General features: G+C 32.8%; 1 protein-coding gene across 1 annotated transcript in view; it reads right to left on the reverse strand.

Annotated features, from left to right (window-relative positions):
* Positions 1 to 12,551: 12,551 nt before the first annotated feature.
* LOC129221004 (AP-3 complex subunit beta-2-like) overlaps positions 12,552 to 26,538 on the reverse strand; it is a 77,958-nt gene continuing 63,971 nt past the window's right edge. The window contains 2 exon segments of the mRNA XM_054855439.1: positions 12,552 to 12,947; positions 16,411 to 16,555. Coding sequence (XP_054711414.1) covers positions 12,797 to 12,947; positions 16,411 to 16,555 — 296 coding nt within the window. The 3' untranslated portion in view covers positions 12,552 to 12,796.

Below are 26,538 nucleotides of genomic sequence, written 5' to 3' on the forward strand. Positions count from 1 at the left end.
GGCGCAAATCATTGTTGTGATAAAAAAACGCAATTTTTAGAACTATCTCACTGTAAAAAATTTAAAAAAAAAAATGTGCCCGTTATTTTGTTTTATTTTAAACCGTCAGGGATAGATTTTCTACATGAAGTTATAAAACGGAGAAGATAAATATCATTCAAAGAATACTCAAGGTACAGGAACATTACATGAACAAAAATTCCCATAAATCAAAATCTGTGAAATCTTCTCTATTATAATATTCCTAAAATCTTTCAATGATTATAACAACAGTTACTACGTAAAAATCAGTTTTAAAAAATGCGAGTTCATTGAAATGAAAAATTTTAAACATAATAATACTTTACGAAGTTAGATTTATTCAAATTTTTTGCTTTCCTAATTTACGATTTTTTTGTCACATACAGATATATTTTCATGCCAAAATTGTAACTTTTCATTTATTATTTTTCATTTATTAAAAAAACTCCTACACTATTTTATAGTTTCTCTCAAAGACTTTTACTAAAATTTATCTGAACAATAAAATATATAACGAACACTTCATTTTAACACATTTCCAACGTTCTGTTTCTCCACCCTCCTGTTTCATCTTTTTCCCTTTTTCTAGTTCTCAGAAAATAAGAGCATCTTCTAAATGCTACGCTGCCAAAGTCCATACTTTCCTTCAAAATTATTACAGACGATCGCCTAAAATTTTGTTTTCAGGACTCGGTTCCCTGAAAATTTCCGAAAGAGAGTCCCTGAATACCTTGTTCTCCAACAACATAGGAAATCAAATAATATTCCCTTTTTGGGAATTCAATTTCAAAAAATTGCCCGGCGCCTAACCAGGGACTGATTACGTCACAGGCCAATTAGACCTCGGCCTAATTGGCCTGGCCTAAGGGGCCCCAAATTACTGAAATAATTATGCATAACATTACAACTATACGAAAAATTCCATGTATTTTTAAAAGTAATAATAAAAAAAAAATGACATTTTATTTAGAAAAGAACTTCCTTAAAGGAGAATTTGTATTGATTCTGCCACTAGCGAATTTACCATGCCACAATTTCGAGTGCCCCGAAGGGGATTCGTGAATGCACATGGTAAATAATTTACATAGTTCTGGCCCCCGAAAATGCATTCCGACAGGGCTAATAGAGTCTTCAGGCAGCCCTGAAATTATTGCAGGCCTAGGGCCTCACATTTTGTTATTCGGGACCTGCCCCTAACGCTGACAAATATCATCCGCAGTCGCGTTTTTTAGAGATTATAATTTCGAAAAAAATAAGGAAAAGGAATCTCTGAACCTTTTCTGATAACATCATTGAAGAACGCTCCCTAGGACAATTTTAAAAAATTACCAGAGTAGAACCCTAGTACAGCCTTTTCCCCTGACATCATTGAAGATTGTCTACAATAGCGATTTTGGATCTTCAAATTCGAAATATTGAGAGGGAAATGTAAATCGATTTGAAAATTCGATCGAGGACAATCCCTCGAGTCATATTACTAGTTTCACTAACGACAACAAATATGGTATATAATCCGTTTTTAAGACATTAATTTCGAAAACTTTTCAGGGAAGTTTATTCGAACCTTTTCTCCTCTTAACATTCCAAAAATCGCTTTAAAACTCGTTTTTAGAACAATAATTTTGAAATTTTCCCTTATACGCGCTCATCTTCGAGTACTTACCGATCCCCTTTCAAAACCAGAGTTTTATCACCTCATTATCTCCATATACAATGTATTTATTAAATATGATTGAAAATTTTGCTGGGAAAGAGAGAGAGAGAGAGAGATGGAGAGAGAAAAGCTTTGAGAAGCTAATATTTTATGGGGGAAAAATTTAAGTGCCCCCTTAAATTATTTTCTGGTTATGGCATAATGTGTCTCAGTTCCCCCTAAAGTTCCTACGCCTCTGAACATACGTTAACATATACGAAACTACATGAAATTTGCTGTTTTCCATCCTAACTGAAATAATAATTTAATTTTGGAATTGAAGTTTTTAGCGTTAAGTTGTACCTTAAGATTAAGTAAATCATTGAGTGAAATCCCGAAGCCTCTAAGTGGTCAAGTTGCTGAGATGTAAGTAAAAGCGGACCTCAGATTTTTCCGTGACAATCAGGCCATATACAATAAAAGTGCTTAAAAAACACTTCAATTCACGTGTGGTTTCGCGATCAGGAAAATAGAAGAAAATTATAAACATTAGGCCTCCTGCAGGACACCTTAACATTTTTTAACTTGGATAAACATTTTTAGGGTACATTTGAGGCTATATGGGCAACGGTTTACCAACATAAAATTTCGAACTTCTGGAAAAAAAAAAAAAAAAAAAAAAAAAAAAAAAAATATATATATATATATATATATATATATATATATATATATATATATATATATATATATATTCGGCTCAGTACACAGGGCAGGTTTACACTTTCAGGCGCAAGTCGGCACGGGTTTGCCGTTGTTCAAATTGTATGAAACGTTTTTTTACAATTGTTTTGACGTAAAAAATATAAGAGGGTGTGCGACTTAAAAAGAATCGACTTTCGTTTTTTTTTGGGGGGGGGGGGACACCCTAATATATACAGTCGGACCTCCATTTAACGAATTTCGCGATTGAACGAGCTTTTCTCTATCCCGGACTAAAATGAAGAAAAAAACCCTATTTACCGAACAATAAACCCCGAATTAACGAATTATTTTACCATCCGAAGAAACATTTTTTTTGTTTTGTTAATTTGAGTTAGGAAATATTGGATTGTTTTCCAAACATTATATCCATATTGTCCGAAATAGAAAAAGACTTTTCTTAGAATCAGAAATTTTTCACGGGCGAGAGGGCAATCAACGAATATTGATTTTGATGCAGAAAGCGATAATGAAACTCCTATTTTAAAACTTACTTTTTCAAATGCTTTACCATATGGCTTGGAAACTGTAAAAACATATCTCATGCAGCAGGCTGCAAATGACACATTATTTTCTTCTCTCCATAAAGTTAAAATACAACTATTTCGAGTCAAGTATCAAGGAAATTGTCAAACATCAAATACTCAGTAGTTTAAAATTTCAAATTAATTAGTGTGTAAAAAGTTGTGAAATGCTGAATAAAAAGTGTACACTTTCTAATTATTGATATTTTTTGCGCAGTTGCTTCTTAGGGGTTTTAGATAAGATAAGTTCAGTTAAAAAAAAGAAAAAAAATCACACCCCGATTTAACGTATATATAAGTTTTGGTCCCGATGAATTTGTTAAATCGGGGTTCGACTGTATATATACAAGCTAATAAAGCTGAATGTTAAAAGTTTGTTGACTGAGCGAAAAATTACTTACTCATGTTATTTAAAGTAAAAAAAAAAATTAATTTATCTTTCCTTTGTTATTTTTTAATGCAGGTTACCTGTCACACACTTTTGGACATCCACTCAGGGCCGGATTTAGGGCAGGGCAAGCGGGGCTACTGCCTCGAGGCCTCCACAACAAAGGGGCCCGCACAATAAAATTTTTACAAAATATCCTAACTTTCAAGGGTCAGGGGATGTATTTACTATTAAAGTGCTGATCGAAAATATCGGATATGTACATATATATCAAAATATTTGGATATATATATCAAAGTATCGGATATTTTCGAAAATATGATGATACTTTCGAACCCTGATTAGGGGCCTCCACACTTCCAAATCCCGCCCTACATCCACTTTAATAAGAGTTCTATATTCTAGCAATATATCCTTCAAATCTCGTGTTGCAAATTTATTAACTACTAGCGGTGCCCGCACAGCTTTGCCTGTAGTAAAAAATTAAAAGGTCATTTGATTTGCCTGTACATTAACAGCTAAAATTAACAATGCGTTAATTATTTTTATTTTTCCCTTCATATTTTTGACAGAAATGAAAAATTAGCAATATGACTACCAGTTGATTTGTCGCTATTACAACAACTGTGTTTTTTCAGAAAAAAAAGTCAAATAAATCGAAAATATGGTTGCATGTGCTGATGCACGCTGTATGCTAGTCACTGAAATAGACACATCGTTTTCGGCTTCGAATATCACGAAAATTCAGATAAATAGTAGGCTGTATGGATAAGTAAAAATACTATTTTAATTTCCAAAAATTTCAGACTTCCAGTGGGACAAAATTTTCTGAAACCTCAACGACGCAATTTGTTGCGACAGACAGAATTTCAAGCTCATTTTTTTTCCCTTGCTTGAAAGAACACCATCGAAAAAAAAAAAACCCGTTTTGATTAAAACAAAAACAAATCTGTTTTCTAATTGTTCTGAAGAAAAGTTGAAAGGTGATAAATTTGAGCTAAAAAAAAGTGCATTGAAAATAGCTTATTTTTCATGTGAAAGATTTTGATAGCCACTTAAGGTGAAAATATCTTTCCTAAAATTTACTTTCGCTCTTCAACTGTCGCCCATCAAAAAACCAGCATTTTGACAGTTGAATTACTAAGTACAAACGTTGGAGTTGTTTTTGTTCAAAATTTACGACATCCTTTAGTTCCAGAGAAAACTTTCCCCACTACGCTTTTTAACGAGTTTAAATGTGTGCTACACAAAATCTAATGAGAAAACCTATTAATAGCCAAACATACTTTCAGGTCAAAAAATTTCAGGTTTCCAGTGTGATAAAATTTTGTGCAACATTAGCTTAAACATAGCAATTCGTTTCACAAAGCTGATCTGCCATTTTGGAGCACTTTTTGGGAGGTCCTCAATACACAGGATTTGGATCTTAGAAACTGAAAATGTGGATAGGTTAGTTTCAAATTCATCTTTGCACCTCTATCATAGTTCATCCAAATGAGGGGGATGGTCGAGCTGGGACAAGTTTTTATATATTTTACAATCACCAACGTTCATGTACCTTACCAATCAGTTTTAAATTGGGTTTTAATTAGTTAATTAAATTAAATTTTCAATTTAAAAAAAATTTAAATTTTACACTTAGAAACACAAAAATATTTTTTCCCCATCCATGTGTGGATCTCTTTCTTAGAGCATACTGTATGTGGATTAATCATCTAAACTATCAAACAATCTTACATTATCTATCCAAAATATCAATTTTCATCAAGTTTTTTGGTAATGCACATTACTGACATTAAAAATTACTGCAGGCACACTTTTGTAAGATTCAACAACTGCTAGAAGCAAATTTTTCTAATACAGTCAACGTTTGTTATAACAACTCTGGGTAGTTCAAACAAAATCAGTCGCTATGAAGAAAGGTAACTATAAGGTAAATGTAGAAGGTACAGAAAAATTGTTTGAATACTATCTTACATTTGAGAGAATACATTAACTAAAATGTACATTGAAAATAACTTTGATATTGTTTTCAAAAATATAGTTCATACTTTTTCAAAACTAGTGTAGCTGCATTCAGTTTTTGGACTTTTCAAGAAAAAAAGCTCATACTGCCTATCGTTTGAGTGGAATTCTCATCAATTCTTTGAATCTTTCATCACCAAAAAAACTTTAGAAATATAAAATTGTTAATTATCGGTTTTCATATTGATAACCTTGAGAATCACAAAAAAGTCGAAACTTAATTTTGGACATTATATTGGAATGAGTGGTTTAGTTTGGAAGTTATAAGAATATTAATCTATGGAACAGAAAATAGGATTTCATGCATCCGTCATTGTAATGGAGGGGTGAGTCGCAGAAATGGGAGGTTGTTCTAAATTGGGTCGACCATATTTGTAAATTGTACTTTATACTACTTACAGACACCACATCATAAGTAAGAAAGAATTTTTTAATGAAAAAAGACAAAACTTCAAAGCAAAATTAGAATGTTTATTTCAGAAAATAAGAAATAAAATAATTTCAATTTAATAAATTTGGAAGCACAAAATCAAATTTCATATATCATATTTATTACACAAATAATTTTCATATTGAAAATCAAAATGTCATGAATTTGCTTTAAAACAAAACAGAATACCATAAATACACATTTCTACACCAAGATTGTATTAAGTAAAAAGAGGTATGTAACAAAAAAATCTTAACTTCCATATCCCCCTTCCCCCAAATGTTCTAAAATTTGAAGATTTCAAAAATTTGCAAAATAATGTAAAAAACAGCATAAACTATATATATATTATGCTGAACTGACTAAAAACAAACATTTTGAATTAAACTAATGCTTTATCAAAAAGCAATCTTCACTTTGACTTTGAACACTTTAAACTAATATGATTCCAAAACAATGTCAAATTTCTTCAATATTTCTCCCACCTCTTTTGTTTTCAAATTTTTTATTGCACATGCAAGATTTTGTCAACATATAGCACATATTCTTTGATTATGCCACATCAAAAAACTGTTATAAATATAGCATAAATTATAAACAGTTAATTCATCATTGTAAAAACTCATATTTTGAGAAAATTAATTTTTCTGCACATGGGATTACATTTACAATAGTCAAAGATGCTTTCATGCATTCAAGTTAAAATTTGTTCATTAATTAAAAAAAATCATATAAATAAAACAAAGAATATATGTGTATGTATATATTTATATGTATGTATGTTCCCTATACAAATCTACAATTTACATCGGATCTCAATCAAATTTGGCAGAGGGGTACTTGGGCACCCGAGAAGGATTGTGGGGGGTGGGAGGTGGTTAAACGCCAAAAAAGTACTGAACCGTTCAAATTTTAATTTAAGGACCCAAAAACGGTGTTTTTCGAAAAATATGAAGGCAAAAAGATGCTTGCAAATATTAGAATAAAATACCTGTGGAAACCCGATTTTTCTGCACCAGATAAAATTTGTTCTAATGTTCCAAAATGTGAATTATGATTTTTTTAAACTAATTTCATGTTAAAATGGAAATTAACCTTCAATTAAAAATTCATTGTTGATCAAGGTCATTGTTGAATGTAAATTTCAACTTTATTAGTTGTATCAATTCATTGATACAACTTTCATTAAAATTTGTATCAATGAATAAAATGATTGAGAAGAAAGATGTGTTGCCATTTTTTTTCTCGAACATGAACAAATAAAATTATGGCTTTTGTTTTGAGGCTTTTCCTGTAATCGGGGAATTTAAAATTATTTTGCAATCTGTCGGGAAATTTTAGATTTTTTTTTCAATAATGATTGTTGAACATGCATCACTTGATCTAACTTTTATTTTCCAGGTAGACCGCGCAAAACTGGGCGATGCAGCTATAATGAAATAAAAAAATAATAAGAGAAAAACTTTTAGAAAAAATAGAAATATTTTGAAGCACTGACTGAAAAATATGAGTTCAACTTCAAGTATCATTTGATGAAACCAAAAGCAAAGGTCAATAGATTTTGAATTACTCTTCAAAATATAACAATCAATTAAACAACGATTTCATCATAGATTAAAAATAACTTGGCATTATTTAACTAAAAAAGTGAAATGTCAAAAAAAAAAAAAAAATTTCATTTCATAAAAACTTGCAAATGTTAAAAACAAAAAGAAAATGTTTTCCTAAATAAAAGCATTTTACTCCTGTCGATAATTTCTGAAATTGTTAAATTATTTTATTGTTGTTAAATTGAAAATGCAGTGTTCTTATTGATGATAAACAGATAATTTTAAGGAACCAACACTAATAAAATAATTCTTTAAAAATTATTGCTTTTAAATACACCTGGTTTTTTCACAATTCCAGTTTGAGCTAAAATTTAAGATTTTCACACTAATTGTATAAAGTTGTTGGTGTGTATGCATTGAAACGGAAAAAATATAACATCTAAACATAACTTTTTTGAAGTTTCCCTGCTTGAAGTAAAGAAACATTTTTCAAGCTGATTTACAACTTTTTCATTCATTAAAAGCATATTAATCTTGTTTCCCTAATTCAATGCCATTATCAACAAAACATTTATATATTTTTTATGTGAAACAATACACATATCCCTGATTGCAGAAAACATTTTTAAAGAGAAATTAAATATACTTCTGGTGAGATAATTTTTCCGTTAGGTTCTCTTGCTGAGAAGGAAAATGATACTACATACAGTGGCTCCCAAAAGTGTTCGTACACTTTGAAATTTTTTAGTAAAACCAAAATGACTCGAAACTGAATTCGAATATGAAGTTCACACATCATTCCTATGTCATTCTAAATAAAACCCTGTCGTTTTTTTTCAAAATATTGACGGATCTTCTTTTTGAAATGGGTCAAAAAATGAAGAGACAGAGAAATAACATGCCACAAAAGTCATCGTACACTTAAATATTTTCGAATAAATTCATAATTAAAATTATCATATGCCGTTTTATTAATATTTTTGCATTTTGTTGACCCTTATAAGTCATTTGGCATTAATTTTTTGTTTAGTTTTTCCTTAATATTGTGCTTATTACTGTAAAATACCTGGCATTTGTAAAAAAAACCGCAAACACCACTCAAAATTTCAATTTTTTCCCCACAGTAGTGGTAAATTGGTTTCAAATGTCTCTAAATTAGTTAATTTATTTGTTTGTATAGTAAAGTGCTTGATAAAATGCTTTAAAGAAAGGAATCGAACCAAAAACACGGTAAGAAAAGGTCAACCGGCAAAGTTGACAAAACGGGATCGGAGATTTAAAGTTAAAAAATTTATGAAAAATACACATTTGAGGACTGTAAAAGTTTCTGCAGAGTTAAATGAAACACTTTACATTTAATTTTCACCTAAGATTGTTCACCAAGTTCTCTGATTAGCTGGATTAAATGGGACCTCTTCCCGAAGAAATTTTCTTGGTCGTGCGAAAAACAGAAAGCTTACGCTTTTCATCACAAAATCAATGATAAATAAGCTAAAAACGTTTTAGAATCACGTCTTACTTACAGATAAAAATTAATTCAACATTTTTGGTTAAATTGTTGTATAAGTGTAAGTAGAAGAAAAAAATTAGGAACTTAATCTTAAGAACTTATTTGGATCAGTTAATCAGGACGGTGGAGGTGTTCTAGTGTGAGGGTGCATATCAGCATCAGGACTTGGTAGTTTGTAATTTTTTGATGAAATAATGAATCATGCTGTTCCTTTAAATATTTTAAAAACAAATTTTGAACTCTTAGCCAAAAATCTGATTAATGGAAACAAATTTATTTTTTATCAAGGTAACGATAAGAAGCACACGGTTTTCAACGTTTGAGTCTAGTACCTCGAAAATTGTCCTAAAGTTTAGAAAATACTCTCTCAATCTCCAGATTTTAACTTAATGTAACATATTTAGAGATATCTGGAGGCTAGATTACGAAAATAGGGCTTTAAAACGAAAATAGAGCTAGAAACAGTAAGACTCGGAGTGTGGTTGAACACTTACTCAGAAATTACGCAAAAAAAAGAAAGAAAAAGAATGAAATCTATTCCCAGACGTTTAAATGGTGTTATGAATACTGTATGATATTCTACTAATTAATAACTCAATAAAAACTGAGATTATTCAATAATATATAGACATTTTATAAAGTGTACAAAGACTTTTGTGAGATAAAATTTCCAACATTTTTTGGTTTTTGATTTTTAAAAAAATAAGTTTTAATATTTTTTAAAAACTTTTCATGCAGTTTTGTTAAAAATTGATCATAGATCTTATAAATAAATACCTTTTTCGAAATATTAATTCTAACCAAGGGATTGGGGCCTATTTCGTTGAAAGTCGTAGGTGTACGAAGACTTTTGGAAGCCACTGTAAATGTTTCATCCATTCAACCATGGCCCCACTTAATTCTTTTAGGCTGTGACAATTGCTGAAACTCATGGTAACAAAGAGGGCGCTACAGGGAACCCCTATTCTCATTACATTGCCATTGATTGGGGGATGCAGGGCTTCCGCTCAGCGCCTCTTGTGGTCAAAATGGGTGACGTCCAATCAAAAATAAACAAACTTGAAACATTGACATTGATTGGTGCATGCATAAGCTGCATCACTTTAACACAGAAGAGTCAAAATTGTCAAGGCCCGTTAAGCATCAGCGCTATCTAGTGGGGCCATGATTCATCAAATGATTTGTGAGAAATGTGTGCTTTCCAAGCATAATTTACATTCCATCTTTTTGGAAGTCTACTGTAATCAGAGTATTCTAGGCTGGTGCTCATAAGCTTTGGAATGCGTTTTTGGAAAGGCTTTGCAACAAAAATATTATTCTTTCACATAAAGTTTGTTATAATTTAATTATTACCCTTTTGATAGTGTTACAAATTCAACTTTTATAAATCTTGATACATCAATTCTCAAACCATTTTCATAGAACCATTTAACAAAAATGGAAGACACAAACATCATTCTGCAATAAGAGAAATCGTCTTTAACTTATGTAACTGCTATTCAATCCAACGTAGTTATGCTTAAAAGTTTTGTCTTTGAAGCCTACAGAAAAGGTGAAGGAGGTATAGAGGATAGGGTGCAAGTTGTCAAAACGATTGATTCCCAAAAGACAAAAACTGAGAAAACTCAATGTAATCTGATCTAATTTAGCATTTTTATAGCAGAATTTTTTCCTAGGTCTTTAAATTAAGTACAAATTAAGAACCACAAAAATAATCTGTGAGGTAAGCCAAAAATAATCTGTGAGATAAGCCAAATTAAGAATAATCGTAAAATCTAAATTAGTACCAGATTTTTAAAAATAAGATGTTGACACAAATATATGCTACCTGTGGAATATATCCCAGAAAATGCGGTACAAATATTACTTAGAAGAAATGCAAGAAGTTTTTTGATAATAATGATAAGTTTTTTCTTCCCCCAGCTAAAAAATAGTCAACACATTTGGGCAAGAGTCTGCGACTGACATAGCAGTTTCTGCTACCGGAAGGTGAAATTAGGGTACTCAAAAAAAAAAAAAAAAAAAAAAAAAAAAAAAAAAAAAAAAAAGAGTTGATTTGACTACCTAATGGCTCTTAATTTATGACTTGAAATGATTGGAACTGAAAAGAGCATTTTATTTGGCAGTAAGTTACTGCCTCCTAACAGGGGCGTAGCTAAGGGGGGGGTTTTGGGGACAAAACCCCCCCCCCCGAAAAGTTAGTCTCAAAAAAAAAAAAGAGAAAAAGAAGAGAGAAGAGAAAGAAAAAAAAAAGAAGAAAAGGAAAAAATTCCAAGCGATTACACACACACACATATATATATATATATATATATATATATATATATATATATATAAAAGAAGTAACCCCCCCCCCCCCCGAAAGTCGGGTCTAGCTACGCCACTGCCTCCTAAGCCTGGGCTAAGACAGAACTACATGCAGCAAACCAGACACTTTGCTACCAGTTTGTTGGCACTCTCAGCTTCAATGAGATGACATCTGCCTCCAACTTGGTCATTCACTAATCAAGACTGATGAGTTCTAATAAGAACAAAACTGCAGTCTCTGGATGTGATAACCGGGCTGTCTGGAATATTGTATGTGGAGCATGTTACTGTCAACTTAGGATGAAACTATTTCTTTATTCTCACTGAGGTCCAGGTACTGGAAAGTTTTACAAGTGCATCCATACTTCAAATTTCATACTATCTTTTAAAATTAATGCTATAACTTGCATGAATAAACCCAATCAGAAATCTCATTTACACAGAATCAGAATGCCTTTTAATCATTTTTCTTAATGTGAACTGATTTCAAAAGTCCTTTCACAAATCAATGGAAAGCAAAAGTTGACTCATACCCCGGCATATTCCTAACTTTTCATTAATAAAAAAGTAAGAATTGAATATGCTTTATTTCATTTATTTAAATTCTTTCATTAAATAATTTTAAATGGCGCTTGCATTACGTTATTTTTTTGATCTGTATAACATATGTTATGTATCAATCACTGTCATGCATGATATGTTCATAGAACTGGGTATCTGTTTATGTGTACCCTGTAAAAACTCAAAATTGTTCCTTACAAAAAAAAAAGGGGGGGTACTTGGTTTTATGTAAATAAATTTTACACACACGCATTCCGTAAATGCACGCAAATTGAAAGGTAAATTGGAAGGTACGGGGGTCCTGGGATGTTTATGCTAATCCATGTAGCTACCTGAAACAATTCTCATTTGAAGTTGTTTTACAATTTCAACAAAAACATTTTGAAAGCAGGCTATTAATTGATATATAATGAGCAAAACAAAATGGATGGTTTATGAGATAAGAAAATCCTTTAAAGAAAATTTTAAATGCCGATTAAGGTTTATATTTGCAAATATTATGGCTTTTTGTGCTTCTAAAATTGATTTTGATTTTAATTATTTTCCAAATAATTAAAAATCATCAAATGGCTTTCTATTTAAACATAGAATTCAAGAACTTAAAATGTCATTATTGTAATTATTAAAACTTTTGTTCAAGGGTAGAATGATACAAGAGCTTAATACAAAATAAAATTTGGCTACATAAGTTATGGTTGGAAAACCTACATTTAAAATGCATAAATATTCAACAGCAAATATACACATACATCATGCATGTCTGAAAATATTAGAAACTCATATCTAATTTTTTTTTTTTTTTTTTTCAAAACTTAAATCAAAACATAATTTTTAATTTGGAGTTCATGTAATAATTTTCACAGGTTGAGATGTAAAATCTACCACAAACTGGAATGTTTGCATGATGCAAAAATAGTAAATGGAAAAATTCACCTTCAGAAATAGTGATGACACGAAAAATTGCTAATGAAAATATACTCATTCCTGTACAGAGCCTCCAGAAAATCAGTTCCTTTGTGACAATATATTGCTTTATTTTTACACATTACCAATAAACAAACAGTTATAAAAAGCTAACTTCACAATTATCACTTTGTTAACGCTTCTTTCAATTCTTTGAAAAACATTGAACCAATGATCATTTTTTCACAGTTCACAGCAATGGTAGCTTTTCCATTGCTCAACACATGGATGGAGATGAGGACTAAACACTTAGTGCTAAGAGTTTGACTTGAAAACCTGAGGGAGAAAAATTAAGGAATCAAAAATGCATAGGTTAAAAAGTTTAGAGACGTTGTAAGTGTTTGCTCATTTCAAAGTGAAGAATATAGTCCGGTTCTTAAAATGCTTTCAGAAACAAAAAAGTTCACTTTATTTAAATACAGTACCTCGATTTAACAATTGTCCAATGAACTGGAAAAAGTTATCGTTAAATCAAGGATATTGTTCAATCAAGGAACATAGACTTTCATATTTAGGATCCAAATGTAATCCACTCAGAAAATCCCACTTAGTGCATTTTTTTCGGTACAGATGTGATATACCCCCCCATTTGGCGACATTCGATTTTTTTGCACAAAATTAAAATATTTTTCTCGCCAATGAGGCGATAATTTTTTATGCATGGCATCCCTGGCCAAACTAACCTGTGTTTAGCAACCCGAAGGCAATCTTACAGATCTGTTCAAACTTGTTTACTTGGGTTGTTTGGGTTTCACGCAGGAGAGATACGTGGTGTTGTTTCGTGCAATATACCTTACAGGAATGCTTATTTTGTGTTAGTTTAAATTCAGTAGTTGTGTTTTGAAGTAAAAACATTAGAAAATGCCAGTTTCTTCAAACTTGAAGGTTAATTAAAAGTTAACTGCAACGTGGTGTGTATCTGTAACGTGCCATTGTCATATGATGTATTGTTTTAGACTGAGTGTGAATATTTATACCATATAAAAAGGTAAGTTCTTTATTTTAGAATTCAAAAAAAAAAACCTCTCACTTCCAAAATTCTTTGTTTTTACAAATCCTTGAGGGGTTCTTGTAGTTTTTAACTTTATTTTTACAGAAATAGTACGGTTATTTTGTTCTAAAAGTTAATTCTTATCGATGCCACGAATTATTTAGACATTAACGTGCCTCCTTTAGGTACTGAATTTTATGTTAACAATTGAAAGTTCTTTCGGTTGTACTCTTAAAAATGCTGAATTTTATTAATAAATCTGCACAATAATGGTGCATATTTCACACTTAAAACTGTGTCATTATTGTACACTGAACGGAAGGAGCCACCCTTGGGTGTACATACACATGAATATGCATAATATACATAAATATACATAATTGTGACCATACTCGACTGTAATGTATATTGACAGTCGGAGGGATAACGGACCGAGCGGAGCGAGGTCCTGGCGAGCCCGAGGTCTCATAGTACTTTCGTAATGAGACCGAGGCAGGGCTGGCGAGCCGAGGTCTCATTACGAAAGTACTATGAGACCGAGGGCTCGTATCCCAGAGAAATGATGAAAAAAAAATTAATGCATTAATTTCGACTTGTAATTAATACAATAATTTATTTCATTGTATTTTAATATGTTTACAAAAAACCCCGGCCCTGTACATTTTTGAAGCATATATTCGTGAAGTTTTTTGTTGTGCTTTTATGTTGTTTTTATATATATTGTGTTCTGAAGTGCTTTGATCATGTTTTTTTATCTGATTTTTCCCTGTTGGCGCTAAAAAAGCATCGCTAAGAACGATGTATGACATATGTCGTCATACATCGTTTTCTTGGCGACGCTTTCTTGGCGCCAACAGGAAAAAGTCGCCAAGGGTGGGGTACATCACATCAGTTCCTTTTTTTCGAAGTAAATATCATAAAGAAAGATATTTTTATAGTACAGAAATATTAACAAATAGCTGTTGAATTCTTTGTATATTGTATAAAATGGTAAAAAAGCAGAAACATTAATGCTTCAAGTGTTCAATGTGTGTAAGTGTATTTTACATCGTTGTTTGCATAATTTCGTTCTAGGTGAAGCCTACACGAGTGACTTGTCAGAGTTAAAAAGAGGGCAGATAGTGAGAGCTCGTCTGGTCGGTGCATCGGTAACCACAGTTGCATAGCTGTTTGGGGATATCAATATTCACAGCAAAATGTTTTTGTTGTTACTTATGCCACTTGGGAACCCGAGCCCGAATAACGAGGCAACTCGATTTAAGGCAGAGAGGTACGGCTACCGTCTAATCGAGCACCTATTTAGGTGGAAGTCCAATTTGGCTCAGACAGCATGATAGATGGCAGCACCATCTATGGACAGTTTGATGACTTAGAACCGAACCAGAAGCCGAATAGCTCTTGCCTTAGCAATCCCAGAGATATTGTTTCACTTGGAGGACTTTGTGATCACGAGCATATTTAACGTTCTCTAATCACCCTTAAGGAAAACGGTGGATCTTCGATCACTAGGATTGAACCTCACAAGTCGATGTCTTACGGATCAGACAAAATAGCATGTGAGAGACAGAACTGCAGAAGGAAAACCAAATTCACTGCAAGAGGCAGGCGGACATTAAGGAGGATTTTCACCAAAAGAAGGAAGATTAAGGCGGTGAAAGTGATTGCTGGGCTGAATGAACATCTACAGAATCCAGTATCACCTCATACTAAGCGAGTGTGCCATAAAAAGCGAGTGTGCCATTTTTGAAAGGGTTTTCCATTATTTAGGACAGCCCCTGTATATACTTTACAAGGAAGGTGAGAAAATAAAAATGAGCAACTGTCTAATAAGGTAACAGCTGTCAACATAAAGATTAGTTGAAATTAAAATAAAAAAAATTGGATTTGTTCTGAAAAGAAAAAGTTTATTTTAGTAGAAAAAAATCGACTTCTTACTTTATTCCCCAGTTAACTCTCATTTGAATTTCATAATTATTTAACACTACTTAATTTATTTCCCACATTTTCTTTGTATTTATAGCCTATCATAAAATTACATTATTATACCACTTATATTAAATTTGGATAAAACCATAAGCGTTTGTATTAAAATTGGTTTTAAATCACATTATGAACGCTTGGTTAATAAATACTTGAAATATAATGCTTCTACAATCTCCAAAAATATAAACTGCTCCATCCATTTGTAGGGATGTGACATTTTTCACTCAGATATTTGCCCTTTATTTCTGGATTTTTAAACTTTGGCATACAAATATGTTGCATTCAAATTTAAGGAACTATTAAGTATCATTATAAAAAATATAAATTTTCTAAAAAATAATTTTGTACTTAGATAATCATTTGTACATGTACAAATCATTATTTTCTAAGTACCAGAAATTGTTTTATTCAATAGTTTTTACTTCATATTGTCATGCATAATGGCTTCTCTTATTCGAATATATCACAATTAAAAGCTAAAGCTTAAAATTCCAGGCATAAACTGCAAATGCAATCCTAAAAGCGTCTCATTTGTGCAAATGGATCGAGCAAAACATAAATTTATTGATAGCCAAAGTTTATACTTATTTTTAAAACTTTTTTAAACACATGACTTAATTTTTTAAATAAATTATCATTTTAAAAATTAAATTTTTGAATTAAAAAATTACAATTTTTTATACCCTACTCAGAGTAATTAAAATTGAAAATTAAAAGAAAATTTAAGCATTAATTTTAAAGTATAGCAAGTTCTAAAATGCATACCTGAGAACTTTAGATTCTAAGCTATTATTCTGGACCTGGGCAACATTTGCAGCTTCATACACATATTGGACGATGGCTTTCTCATCGGCATGACCGGAAGGTAACTCAACAGTACTAGAACTCTCATTCATTCCTTTCAGTTTATCTGCAACAAAAATCAGTCCTTAAACATTTCTTTTTCCTTTGTAGTACTGTCTGAGATGAATGTCAATCAGTAATATCAAAATAATAACAAAACTAATTATAATTTTAAAAATAAAACAAGAAATGTTGGGTTTTCATACTGGCATACAGTAAGCACATATTTTTTTGCATAGGTTCGCAGGTTTTTTTCCTAAGTTTTGCATTTCTGTTTTTCGATTATTTGATGCCGTCAGTCATGTTTGTGTCTTCCTCAATCTTTGATGTTGTTTTGGTGCCCGATCTCTCATTGGCCGGTATGCATGGTCACTTTTCTGGTTACCCATTGGCTGCGTATACGACGCTGCGCATTAATACATGATTTTCATGTGACCACGTCGGCTTTTGCCACTACTTTTTAGGAGATTTCGGCGGGAAGTTGACGTCTGAATGTCAGATGTGTAAGACCTTGTTTTGAGGAGCTGTGACCTAAGAATCTAGGGTGCACGAAAATGGAGGGAATGATGAATCCTACTCCATCTGCTTTTAATAAGCCGCAACCCCAAAAATAATAATACATACCTGCCAACATTCAAAGAAAAAAATCCAGTAGATTTTTTTCAATCTGGCGAAATATCGCTTTTTCCCATGTTATTGAGGGGATTTAGGGATTTTTTTTATCATCCCTTAAAGTACAATCATATGCAAGTTGCTTGACCTTACCAGCATGAGCAATGTTGAAGTCAATACAAAACATTGCGCAAAATATGTGATTCACTTTTGGGTGACTAATTCAAAAATAGAAATTCACAATTGTATGTTGCTTAAAAATTTTTTGGTTTTTTGCTAACTGACATCATAACTTAAAATCCCCCCCCCCCTAAATCTTCCCCGCTTTGCAACTCATGAACGCACGAAGTGAGATCGCAAACGTAAACAAGAATTGATATTGCCAGATTTCAATGTGCAAAATTTTGAAATTGAGTAGGAAACTTTCAAACCATGGAGTGAATGCGCTAGAACGATGTAAAAATTTATTTTAAAGGGGTTTATTTTTTTCATTATCAAGAAAGTCCCTAAATGGAGGGATTTTTTTTAGAGGTTAATAAAAACCGGGAGATTTTCATTAAATATCGGGAGACCGGGAGAAATGTTGAAAATCCGGGAGTCTCCCGGAAAATCCAGTAGAGTTGGCAGGTATGATAATACGTGATGCATTGAGCCCTGTCTGCCGCGCAAAATGTTTGATTAGTTGTTGAATTTTCTCAAAATTATATAACCAAGAGTGAATGTGAAATTAAATGGCTGCATCCGCCAAATTTTTGCATGCAACCCACTCAAAGCAGACTATCCTCATAATCTACCAAGATGAATAATGCTTCCGATTCCCAAGTACCTGTCTTGCACTCATGAGGCATTTGTATCTGAAGGAGCGATCCGTTAAAAAGGGATTAGTGGACCGATTTAGAGTATTTCCTTCCGGTTCCATCTGCCCCATTTTTTTTTGAGTGCTGAACAATGTCGTGTCCACCACAGTCAACTTGTCGCCCGTTCCTGGAGAGTTGATGTCTCACTCCTCGCCTATTAGTGCAGTGGTAATTTTAAGCCACTACCTTTTTTTCCCCCATCGATGTCGTCCAAATGCCATAACAACTGGACTTGCGCCATTTTTTCACGTGATTTTTCATCCATCTTTTTCATGCTAAAAGTTAAACATCATCAATAGACTGGATTTCCGAACTTAATCAATTAATGCTTTTTCATCTGTTAAGCTAATTCCGTTTCCTCTTTGTACCAAAAATCCTAGTGCAACAAAGTGCAGGAGCTCCCACAACCTTATGTAAATGCTGGTTGTGAATAAAATTGAAGTGAGATGATGCCAATAAGGGTGTTTTCTTCAATGGGGTAATTTTCTCTTTCTTTTTTTTCTAAGTTTTATGTCTCTGCAGGTACCAAACATTGAAACGTCCTGGAATTTTTGTGGTAACACTTTTAATATGATTGGCCAAATTTTTCTCACTTTGACATTTTGATAGTGTCTTTTTTTGATGTTGATGGTTCCTTTTTGTCACTCCGCATAACAGAGGACCATTTCTAAATTAACTCCTTACAATCTAAATTTCCACCCCACATACTGTATACAGACAAATAATTTCAAAATGCATTTACAATCTTTGCAAATACTATAAAACATATTATTGAGCATCTCATTTTATTTCAGAGAAATGAACAATACAGGGTTCATACTTTATTCGGATGAAAAAATTCCATGACTTTTCTAAGACTTTTTCATGGCTTCATAAAAATTTTTATGACCTTGTTACATGAAGAGAATAGCACTATTTAACGTCAAACTTGCCATTTTTTGGAAATGAGCATTAGAAAAACTGTTATGTGAATGCCATTACCTCTTAGAAGCTTGTGATGGAAAAAACTATAAGCGTACACCTAAAAAACTAAACTATTCTTATTTCTCTACATCATATAAATTTAAGTAAAGTAAAAACACAGTGAATGTATGCTTAAATCCTCATAATTTTTTTATTAACAGGCAGAATAAAAATGAATGGGACAAAGGTTGAATGAGTCATAAGTTTCAATAAATTTGCTTCAAAGGTTGTCTTTTAGTGTCAACAGTGCATTTAATCATCTACATAACTTGACAGTTTCTTGGTTCTTTAAAGTAAAGTTACATTCTTTAGTAAATTCATGTTTTTAAACCAGATATTTATTTAAATAAAAAATTCAGAAGTGAATAAATCTTCTCATTCAAATGTACTTAATTGTTTATTTGCACATTTTCAAATGCATATAAATTAATAGGTTCAGGAATTCCAGAACATAGTGCTTGATTCATGAAATTGAACGAAGTAGTGGGTCACATGGATTATTTTTGCGGGTCGTATGTAGGGCACAAAATCAAGAACGTGCAAGTTCGCTACTACAGAATATAAAATATTAGAAGTGTTGAAAACAATGATAAATTCAAGTTGAGTGATGTCCAAGCAGTAAAATCACATTGCAAAAAAAGACGAGCGGCTGCTACAGAAGTAGATGCAATGAGATTTCAAAATCCAAATTTGTTTTTGAGATTGTTCAATTTTCCAGTTTTATTAGCTTTTTAACCGACTTCAAAAAGGAGGCGGTTATCAGTTCATACCGTATGTATGTTTTTTAACCGACTTCAAAAAGGAGGCGGTTATCAGTTCATACCGTATGTATGTTTTTTGTTTTTTGTTTTTAACCGACTTCAAAAAGGAGGCGGTTATCAGTTCATACCGTATGTATGTTTTTTTTTTGTTTGTCCACTCATAGCGTCTCACCTAGTGAACCGATTTTGATGATTCTTTTTTTAATGGATAGGGGATGGCTCAACTTAGGTCCCATTACTTTGTTTGACCATATTTGTTCCTTAGAAAAAAAGTTATGGGCAAAAAACAGTACATTTTATGCAATTTCCCTATTAAATGATTAAAATGATATTATAGCGAAGTACGCACTTTTCATCCGTGGATAACGGTGGCTCAGTGGTAGAATTCTCGCCTCCCACACGAGCGACCCGGGTTCAAATCCCGACTAGGACAAAGTGAATTTTACTAAAATTTCGTTTCTACTGTTTCCCGTATTTTCTCGAATGTTCTATTAATATCTGTATCTTTCCAAGTCTGGAAAGTTCCAGCACTTTCTCAAGTTGTATATAAGTAGATGTAACGTTCATTCGTGGTTCTGAATAAAGATCTCGAGTTGAGACTAACGAGTATTCGCTTCATTTGGCTTTCACATTGTCTTCGCTATCTTCATCTACGCGACAATATGAAACTCATTGTTATAAAAGTTTGGTGCCATATAACATTAATAGTAATTGTAATGATAATTTTGAATAAAGGCTTTTCTAAAGCAATACAGTGATATAGAGTCGAACTTCTTACTAGGTAACTTCTTACTTTTACTGAAATATTTACACTAAAAAGAATGAGATAAAAAAATTTTGGAAAAAAAAAATAGAACCGACTTCAAAATTGCTCTAAAAAGTGAAAAATAATTTTATTCTTTAAACACCATCGATAATGCTTTTAAACATAATTTTTGAAGTTGGCGCAAAAACGATAGATAAAATCATTCCCAGTCATAACTCAACTACAACTATAAATTTAACCAGGCCCAGTTTCTTCATTATCACATAAATTATGCATTGATGACAACATATTTGAATAACGATATAAATGTTTCGTTCGTAACTTTGGATGCTTTTCTGAAAAAAATATGAACAAAGCATGGTTACACTGGATTTTACGTTTTGTTTTTGCGCCAACTTCAAAAATTATGTTTAAAAGCATTATCGATGGTGTTTAAAGAATAAAATTATTTTTCACTTTTTAGAGCAATTTTGAAGTCGGTTCTATTTTTTTTTTTTTTTTCAAAATTTTTTTATATATGTTCAATACTGTCAAACCACTCTAGGTTTCTAATGCTCTTTTAGCTACTGTTACTTTCTCTCCAGCCAGGACATTTTCCATAACTTTAAATGAAAATATCAATTTTCCATGACTTTTCCAGGTCTGAAATTTGCTTATTTTTTTTCCATGACTTTCCAGGATTTCCATGACCCGTACGAACCCTGACAATATGAATCACAATTATCCTCAATTAAAAAGAAAATCTTAGAAAAAAGAAAAACTCTTAAAAATATGCAGTTGAACAATCATTTCAGAAATCAATAGATTGACTTAGATAAAAATAGTCACGAGTTACCAGCTCAAACTAGAGTCTAAAAGCGGTGAAGTTTAGTAATCCATATTTTTGTAAGTGCACTATTTTTACTTTCTTCTATATCTAATATATAGAAGAAAGTATTGGATTCGTGCAAATTTTCGAATTTTGAAATTTGACGGATTCAAACATTTTGAGGTGTGGCGAGTCCATTTCGACCATTTTTGGAAAATGTCTGTCTGTGTGTGTGTCACGTATGTGTGTGACCAGTTTTTTGTGGCCGCTCTACAGTAAAAACTACCGAATGTAATTGAACGAAATTTGGTTCACATATGTGCCCCTATGTGAACTTGTGCCCATTGGTTTTTGGCACGAATTCTTCCAAGGGGGCTGGAGCAATGGGACGTTTCTTGAGTTATGGGTGCCTGCTATTCCCCAGGAAGTAACTGGCGGAATCAAACAAAATTTGGTCCATATGTTGCCCCTAACAAGTACAGGTGCTGATTCAATTTTAGTGTCAATAGCACAAACGGGGGTTGAGCTATAGAACGTTTTTTGTCGGCAATTGTGACTACTGTATCTTAAGAAATAATGAAAGGAATCAAACAAAAATTTATCGAAAAGTAGTCCCTAGGAGGGTATAAGAGCTGATTCTATTTTGGCGTCAATAGCTGAGAAGGGGATGGCGCAATCGAACGTTCTTTGTTTTCCATTGTGAGTGCCATATCTCAAGAAGTAATGCTACGTTCTGGATGAAATTTGGAATAAATGTGAATCCATATGTAAACAAGCATTGGTTCAATTTTGGCACATCGCTCCATGGGGGGCTGATTTTTTTTTTGTGTGTGTGAATAAAAATAGCTTTATAATTGCAACAATAAGAAAGATAAATTGTAATAAACCTTCATCTGCGTAATTCGCGTGATTTTAATCGTCGAAAAATGACAAGAAAATCACGATGATTTTAACAAATAAATGTTTGTAATTATTTTAAGCAATGCTTTTAAAATAATTTTCAATTTTCATTCTTTGCTTTGCTTTTGGGATAAATCGGGAATTGGGATGATCGTTAAGTTTTGTCGTATGTAATTTTGTTTCTGTTGGGAATATTGCTTCCTCGTCAAGTATGGGGAGGGATCAGAATTATAAGAAAGATATAGAAGAAAGTTTTGTGATGGCCACACCATACTAGTTTCCAAATGTTCACAGCTTCATAGTTATCAGATGTTGGCAAAAGCCATTATTTTGGTTCTTGCAGAGATTCGTAAAAAGCTTGAATGTATTTTAAATTGTTTAAAACTTACTTGTTCATTCAAACTATCCTAGAAATATATTCCTGTTTTAAAAGTCTTTGAAATCCGGCGTGCGTAAACCCCGAGCATATAGAAATCCCCAGGGACCAGTGGCGCAGCCAGAAAATTTTTCTGGGTGGGGTTTTCAAAATAGAAAATTGTTGCTTTCTTTCCCATTCATTTACAATGCGTAGTTATTCAATATCAAAGAATTTTTACAGATTAGTAATTATTCATTCTAAGTAACTTCTTAAAAACAAATAATAATTCGTATTGATGTCACTATGAAACGAAGAAAGTGGGAAAAAGCACAGAATATTAATTATTAGTTTTACTTTAATCTTATATTCATTTTTTGTGTGTTTTTCGCGAGATCATTTAAAAGTTCCTCCTCAAATACATTCATGTATTTTTGAATGTCAAATGCTAGCTAATAACGGTTTCTATCTTTCGATGAGAATTGGTTAAGAGCCTCAGAAAATCGGGTGCGGTAGGCTTCCTCTCTGTGGATGTCCCTAAAAAGCATTTATTTGTGCAGAGATGGAAGTGCTGAGGTACCATGATACCATGTAGAGCTTTATTGACACCATTATAGCTATCTTATTCCAGTGGGGACGTGGGGTGCTCATCATAATATACAACTTTTATATTTAAGAATTGAAAAGTAATTTCTGACTGCTTCCCGATTATTAAAAACAGTAAAATATTTTGTTGAAACCTATTCCGCTTGGAAAAGCTCAAATACTCTGCTTTTTCCCTTGATCTTAATGGAGGAAATGAATGTGCTTGTGTTCTGGGAGGGGTTTTAACCCCAAAACCCCTCCCGTGGCTGCGCCACTGCCAGGGACTAAACACCCAACAAGTCAATCACGTGTTTCGCCCATCGGCGGACGTGACGTCAGGCCTCAAGAGTTGAGGATCTTTCTGCTGAAAACCATGAAGAAGATAATTTAAAATAGCAGCAGTTAAAATATTAACTGTGTTTTGAGTTGCTTTGAGAAGCAACAGATGCAAATTTTGATGACGTCACGTCATTGCGTGGGGGTAATAGAGATGGTTTAAATGGAAAGTAAATCAATCAATCGTTCTCTTATGATTTGGGTCCGTCCTGCAGACGGTGTGTTTTGATTTGAGCATGAGGGCTCAATAGATTGTTTTATCCATGCAGAGGACGTGGAAGTTTTGAGATTTGTAGTAACAAGATTCGATAGCCTGCTAAAAGTGCAGGATGTTCTAAAACAGCGCCCTACAAGTAACGAAGGATTTTTTTTAGGAATATAAATTTGAAGAATTGATGTTTTTTTTTTAAAGTATTAGGCCTAACAGGGCCGGAAGGTTCGTCTGGCATATACCCGATTACGGAGCCGGTTGGACTGGATTGAATCCACTATATGGTGAGGCAGCCTCTGCTAGTGGATGGTTCCTGTTTTGCTTGAAGCTGGGCAAATGATTTCCTCTACTGTGGCATGGGTGTGCCTGGGATTGACTGACCATGGATTTTGGTCTGCCGTCCACGAGTGGACATTTTCAACTCGTCTGAACATCTGCCAGATGAATGTTGCCTTCGTTGTTATGAGTTCCAAGTTTAAAGTATGGACTTAAAGTGGTATGAACTTTTTAAATAGTTTTCTGGACAGCTACCATCGTTGTGGCATGGCGTAGGGTAAATTTTTTAAATATTAGGAACGTTTTAGAACTGACGGTGTTTTTTAAGTAAATGAATCTTGTGATATTTCTCTGTGATATTTGTTTGTTGGGGGGGGGGGGTATTATTCTATTTGAATTGTTAATAGGGGATGTGCTTTTTATAAATACTAGTGTTCGCCCAGTGGTCGAAATTCGACCATATTCATAAATGAATATTTGAGAAACCTTGTATGAATTTTAACTATTCCCAACATTTTTATTTCTACTTTTACTCTTGTTTACTGCATATCTGGAAACATTTTTATACGTACACACAATAACAAAAGGTAATAATTTATTCCAATTTCGCTTTTTGTCTGTTAATCTCAAAATATATGGATGAAAAGGAATATTTCGGTAATGGGGTCGTTTCCGAAATTTTCAAAGTGTTTTTTTCTCAAAGAGCAAGCTTAGAAACATGGGTTCTAACCATTTTTTAAATAACTTTTAAAAGTTTAATATTTTTTAACAATTATTTTAATCGGTGCGCAGATTGAAATTCAGTTTTTACGCTTCTGCACATGGCATCAAAAGCGATGAAATGCCATTCACTGATGCCATTAGCGCACTGTGGAAACTATCATAGCGTGGAAAGGCGGTTGACAGCAAAGCGAAAACATTTAGCACGGCAATGGAGTAGCGCGCCAAAGTACATCACTTGTAACGTCATAAAGATCACGCTTTAATTCCAAAATTGAACGTTTGAAATATTAATAAAAAATAACTGTTGAGAAAACAAAAGTTTTTTCTGGCTCCACGTTATTTCTTTTGCTTATTCTATCGATTTCACTGACTAAAAGTAGTACTTTTGACTGAAAAAAACAGCCCCATTGAGAAATCGGTGTGGTCGTCAAATTCTTGGCTTAATTTTATTTTGGATACCATGTTGCTTTGTGCTAACTCTATGCAAATAGATACTTCCTTACTCTTTGTTTACGTATGCAAAGGAAAAACTTTTTTTGTGCTGGCATTGGAAACAAAAAACTTGACGCCAATGGATAAAAATCGTCAATAATACAATTTTCGAAATATTCCCGTATGAAATGAAGCATTAAAACTCAGTTGGTACGAAAAACTTCTGTGTGAACAATATTACTTATAAAACGTCTACCATTACTGAGTAAGTAGCTTCTTCGTCATTAGATATATAAATTTTTAAGTATCAAATGGACGAAGTTTACTCGTGGCAACATATAACTGTCCATACGAAAACACTGGACGTCGCAATAATAGTACAATTTTAAAAAAAGGTCATCTTTGAGATTTGTTTATGGTTGAGGGCGGTGCATTACTGATGTCACACTTTTCAACATTTTCGACCCTCTCCCCTCTTTGTCAAAGTTCCGCAGTTCACTATACCCCTCTTCCTTTTGTCACATGTCACGCTGTTTTTCATACACGTTCCTATTAAAAAAAAGCTTGTTGTCACATTCTCCTCATTGTATGTCCCTCTTGTCATTTTTTTCCTTTCCCTAGTCACAAACTTTTACTATTTCGTGAACCCCACCTTAAAGCGGAACTTCATTCGTGGACAACCCCTGTTTTGTGGTAATCGTATGAAAACATATATTTCCCTACTCTTTGTTTACGTATGCAAAGAAAAAACATTTCTCGCGCTGCAATTGGTGCCAAAAATTTGACGCCAATAGATGAAGAGCGCCAATTTCCCAATTATCAAAATCTTCCCGAATGAAATAAAGCTGCAAAACTCAGATTATACGTAAAACTTCTTCATGAACAATATTTCTTCTAAAAATTCTAATATTATTGAGTAATGCCAAATTTTATAAAAAAAACTATCGTTTTTGTGATATGTTTACGGTTTAGGAAATAACTGACTAATGCTCTTTTCACAATTTTTGACGCATCTCTCCTTTGTCACAAAGTTTCACACTTCACCGTGCTCCCTGTTCCCTTTGCCACATGTCATACTGTTCTTAATAAACTTTTCTTACCAAAAAAAAGGCTTGATGCCACATTTTCTCCATTGTATGTCCCTCTTGTCATTTATTTCCTCCCCCTTGTCACGAACGGTTAATTTAATGAACCCCACCTTAAAGAGGGACTTCATTCGTAGTCAGCTCCTTGCAAGTAGACATTTCTCAACTCTTTTTTTCACGAATGAAAAAGAAAAATATTTCTCGCGCTGGCATTTTGGTGCCAAAAATTTTACACCAATGGATAAAGTTCGCCAATTTCACAATTATGGAAGTCTTCCTGAATGAAATGATACTGTAAAACTCTTTTAATACGTAAAACTTCTGTATAAACAATATTCTTTGTAAAAGTAGGCATGACCGTTGCCGTTAGAAACATATAA

This window comes from Uloborus diversus, chromosome 4 (genome assembly GCF_026930045.1).
Source record: "Uloborus diversus isolate 005 chromosome 4, Udiv.v.3.1, whole genome shotgun sequence".
Taxonomy (NCBI): Eukaryota; Metazoa; Arthropoda; class Arachnida; order Araneae; family Uloboridae; genus Uloborus; species Uloborus diversus.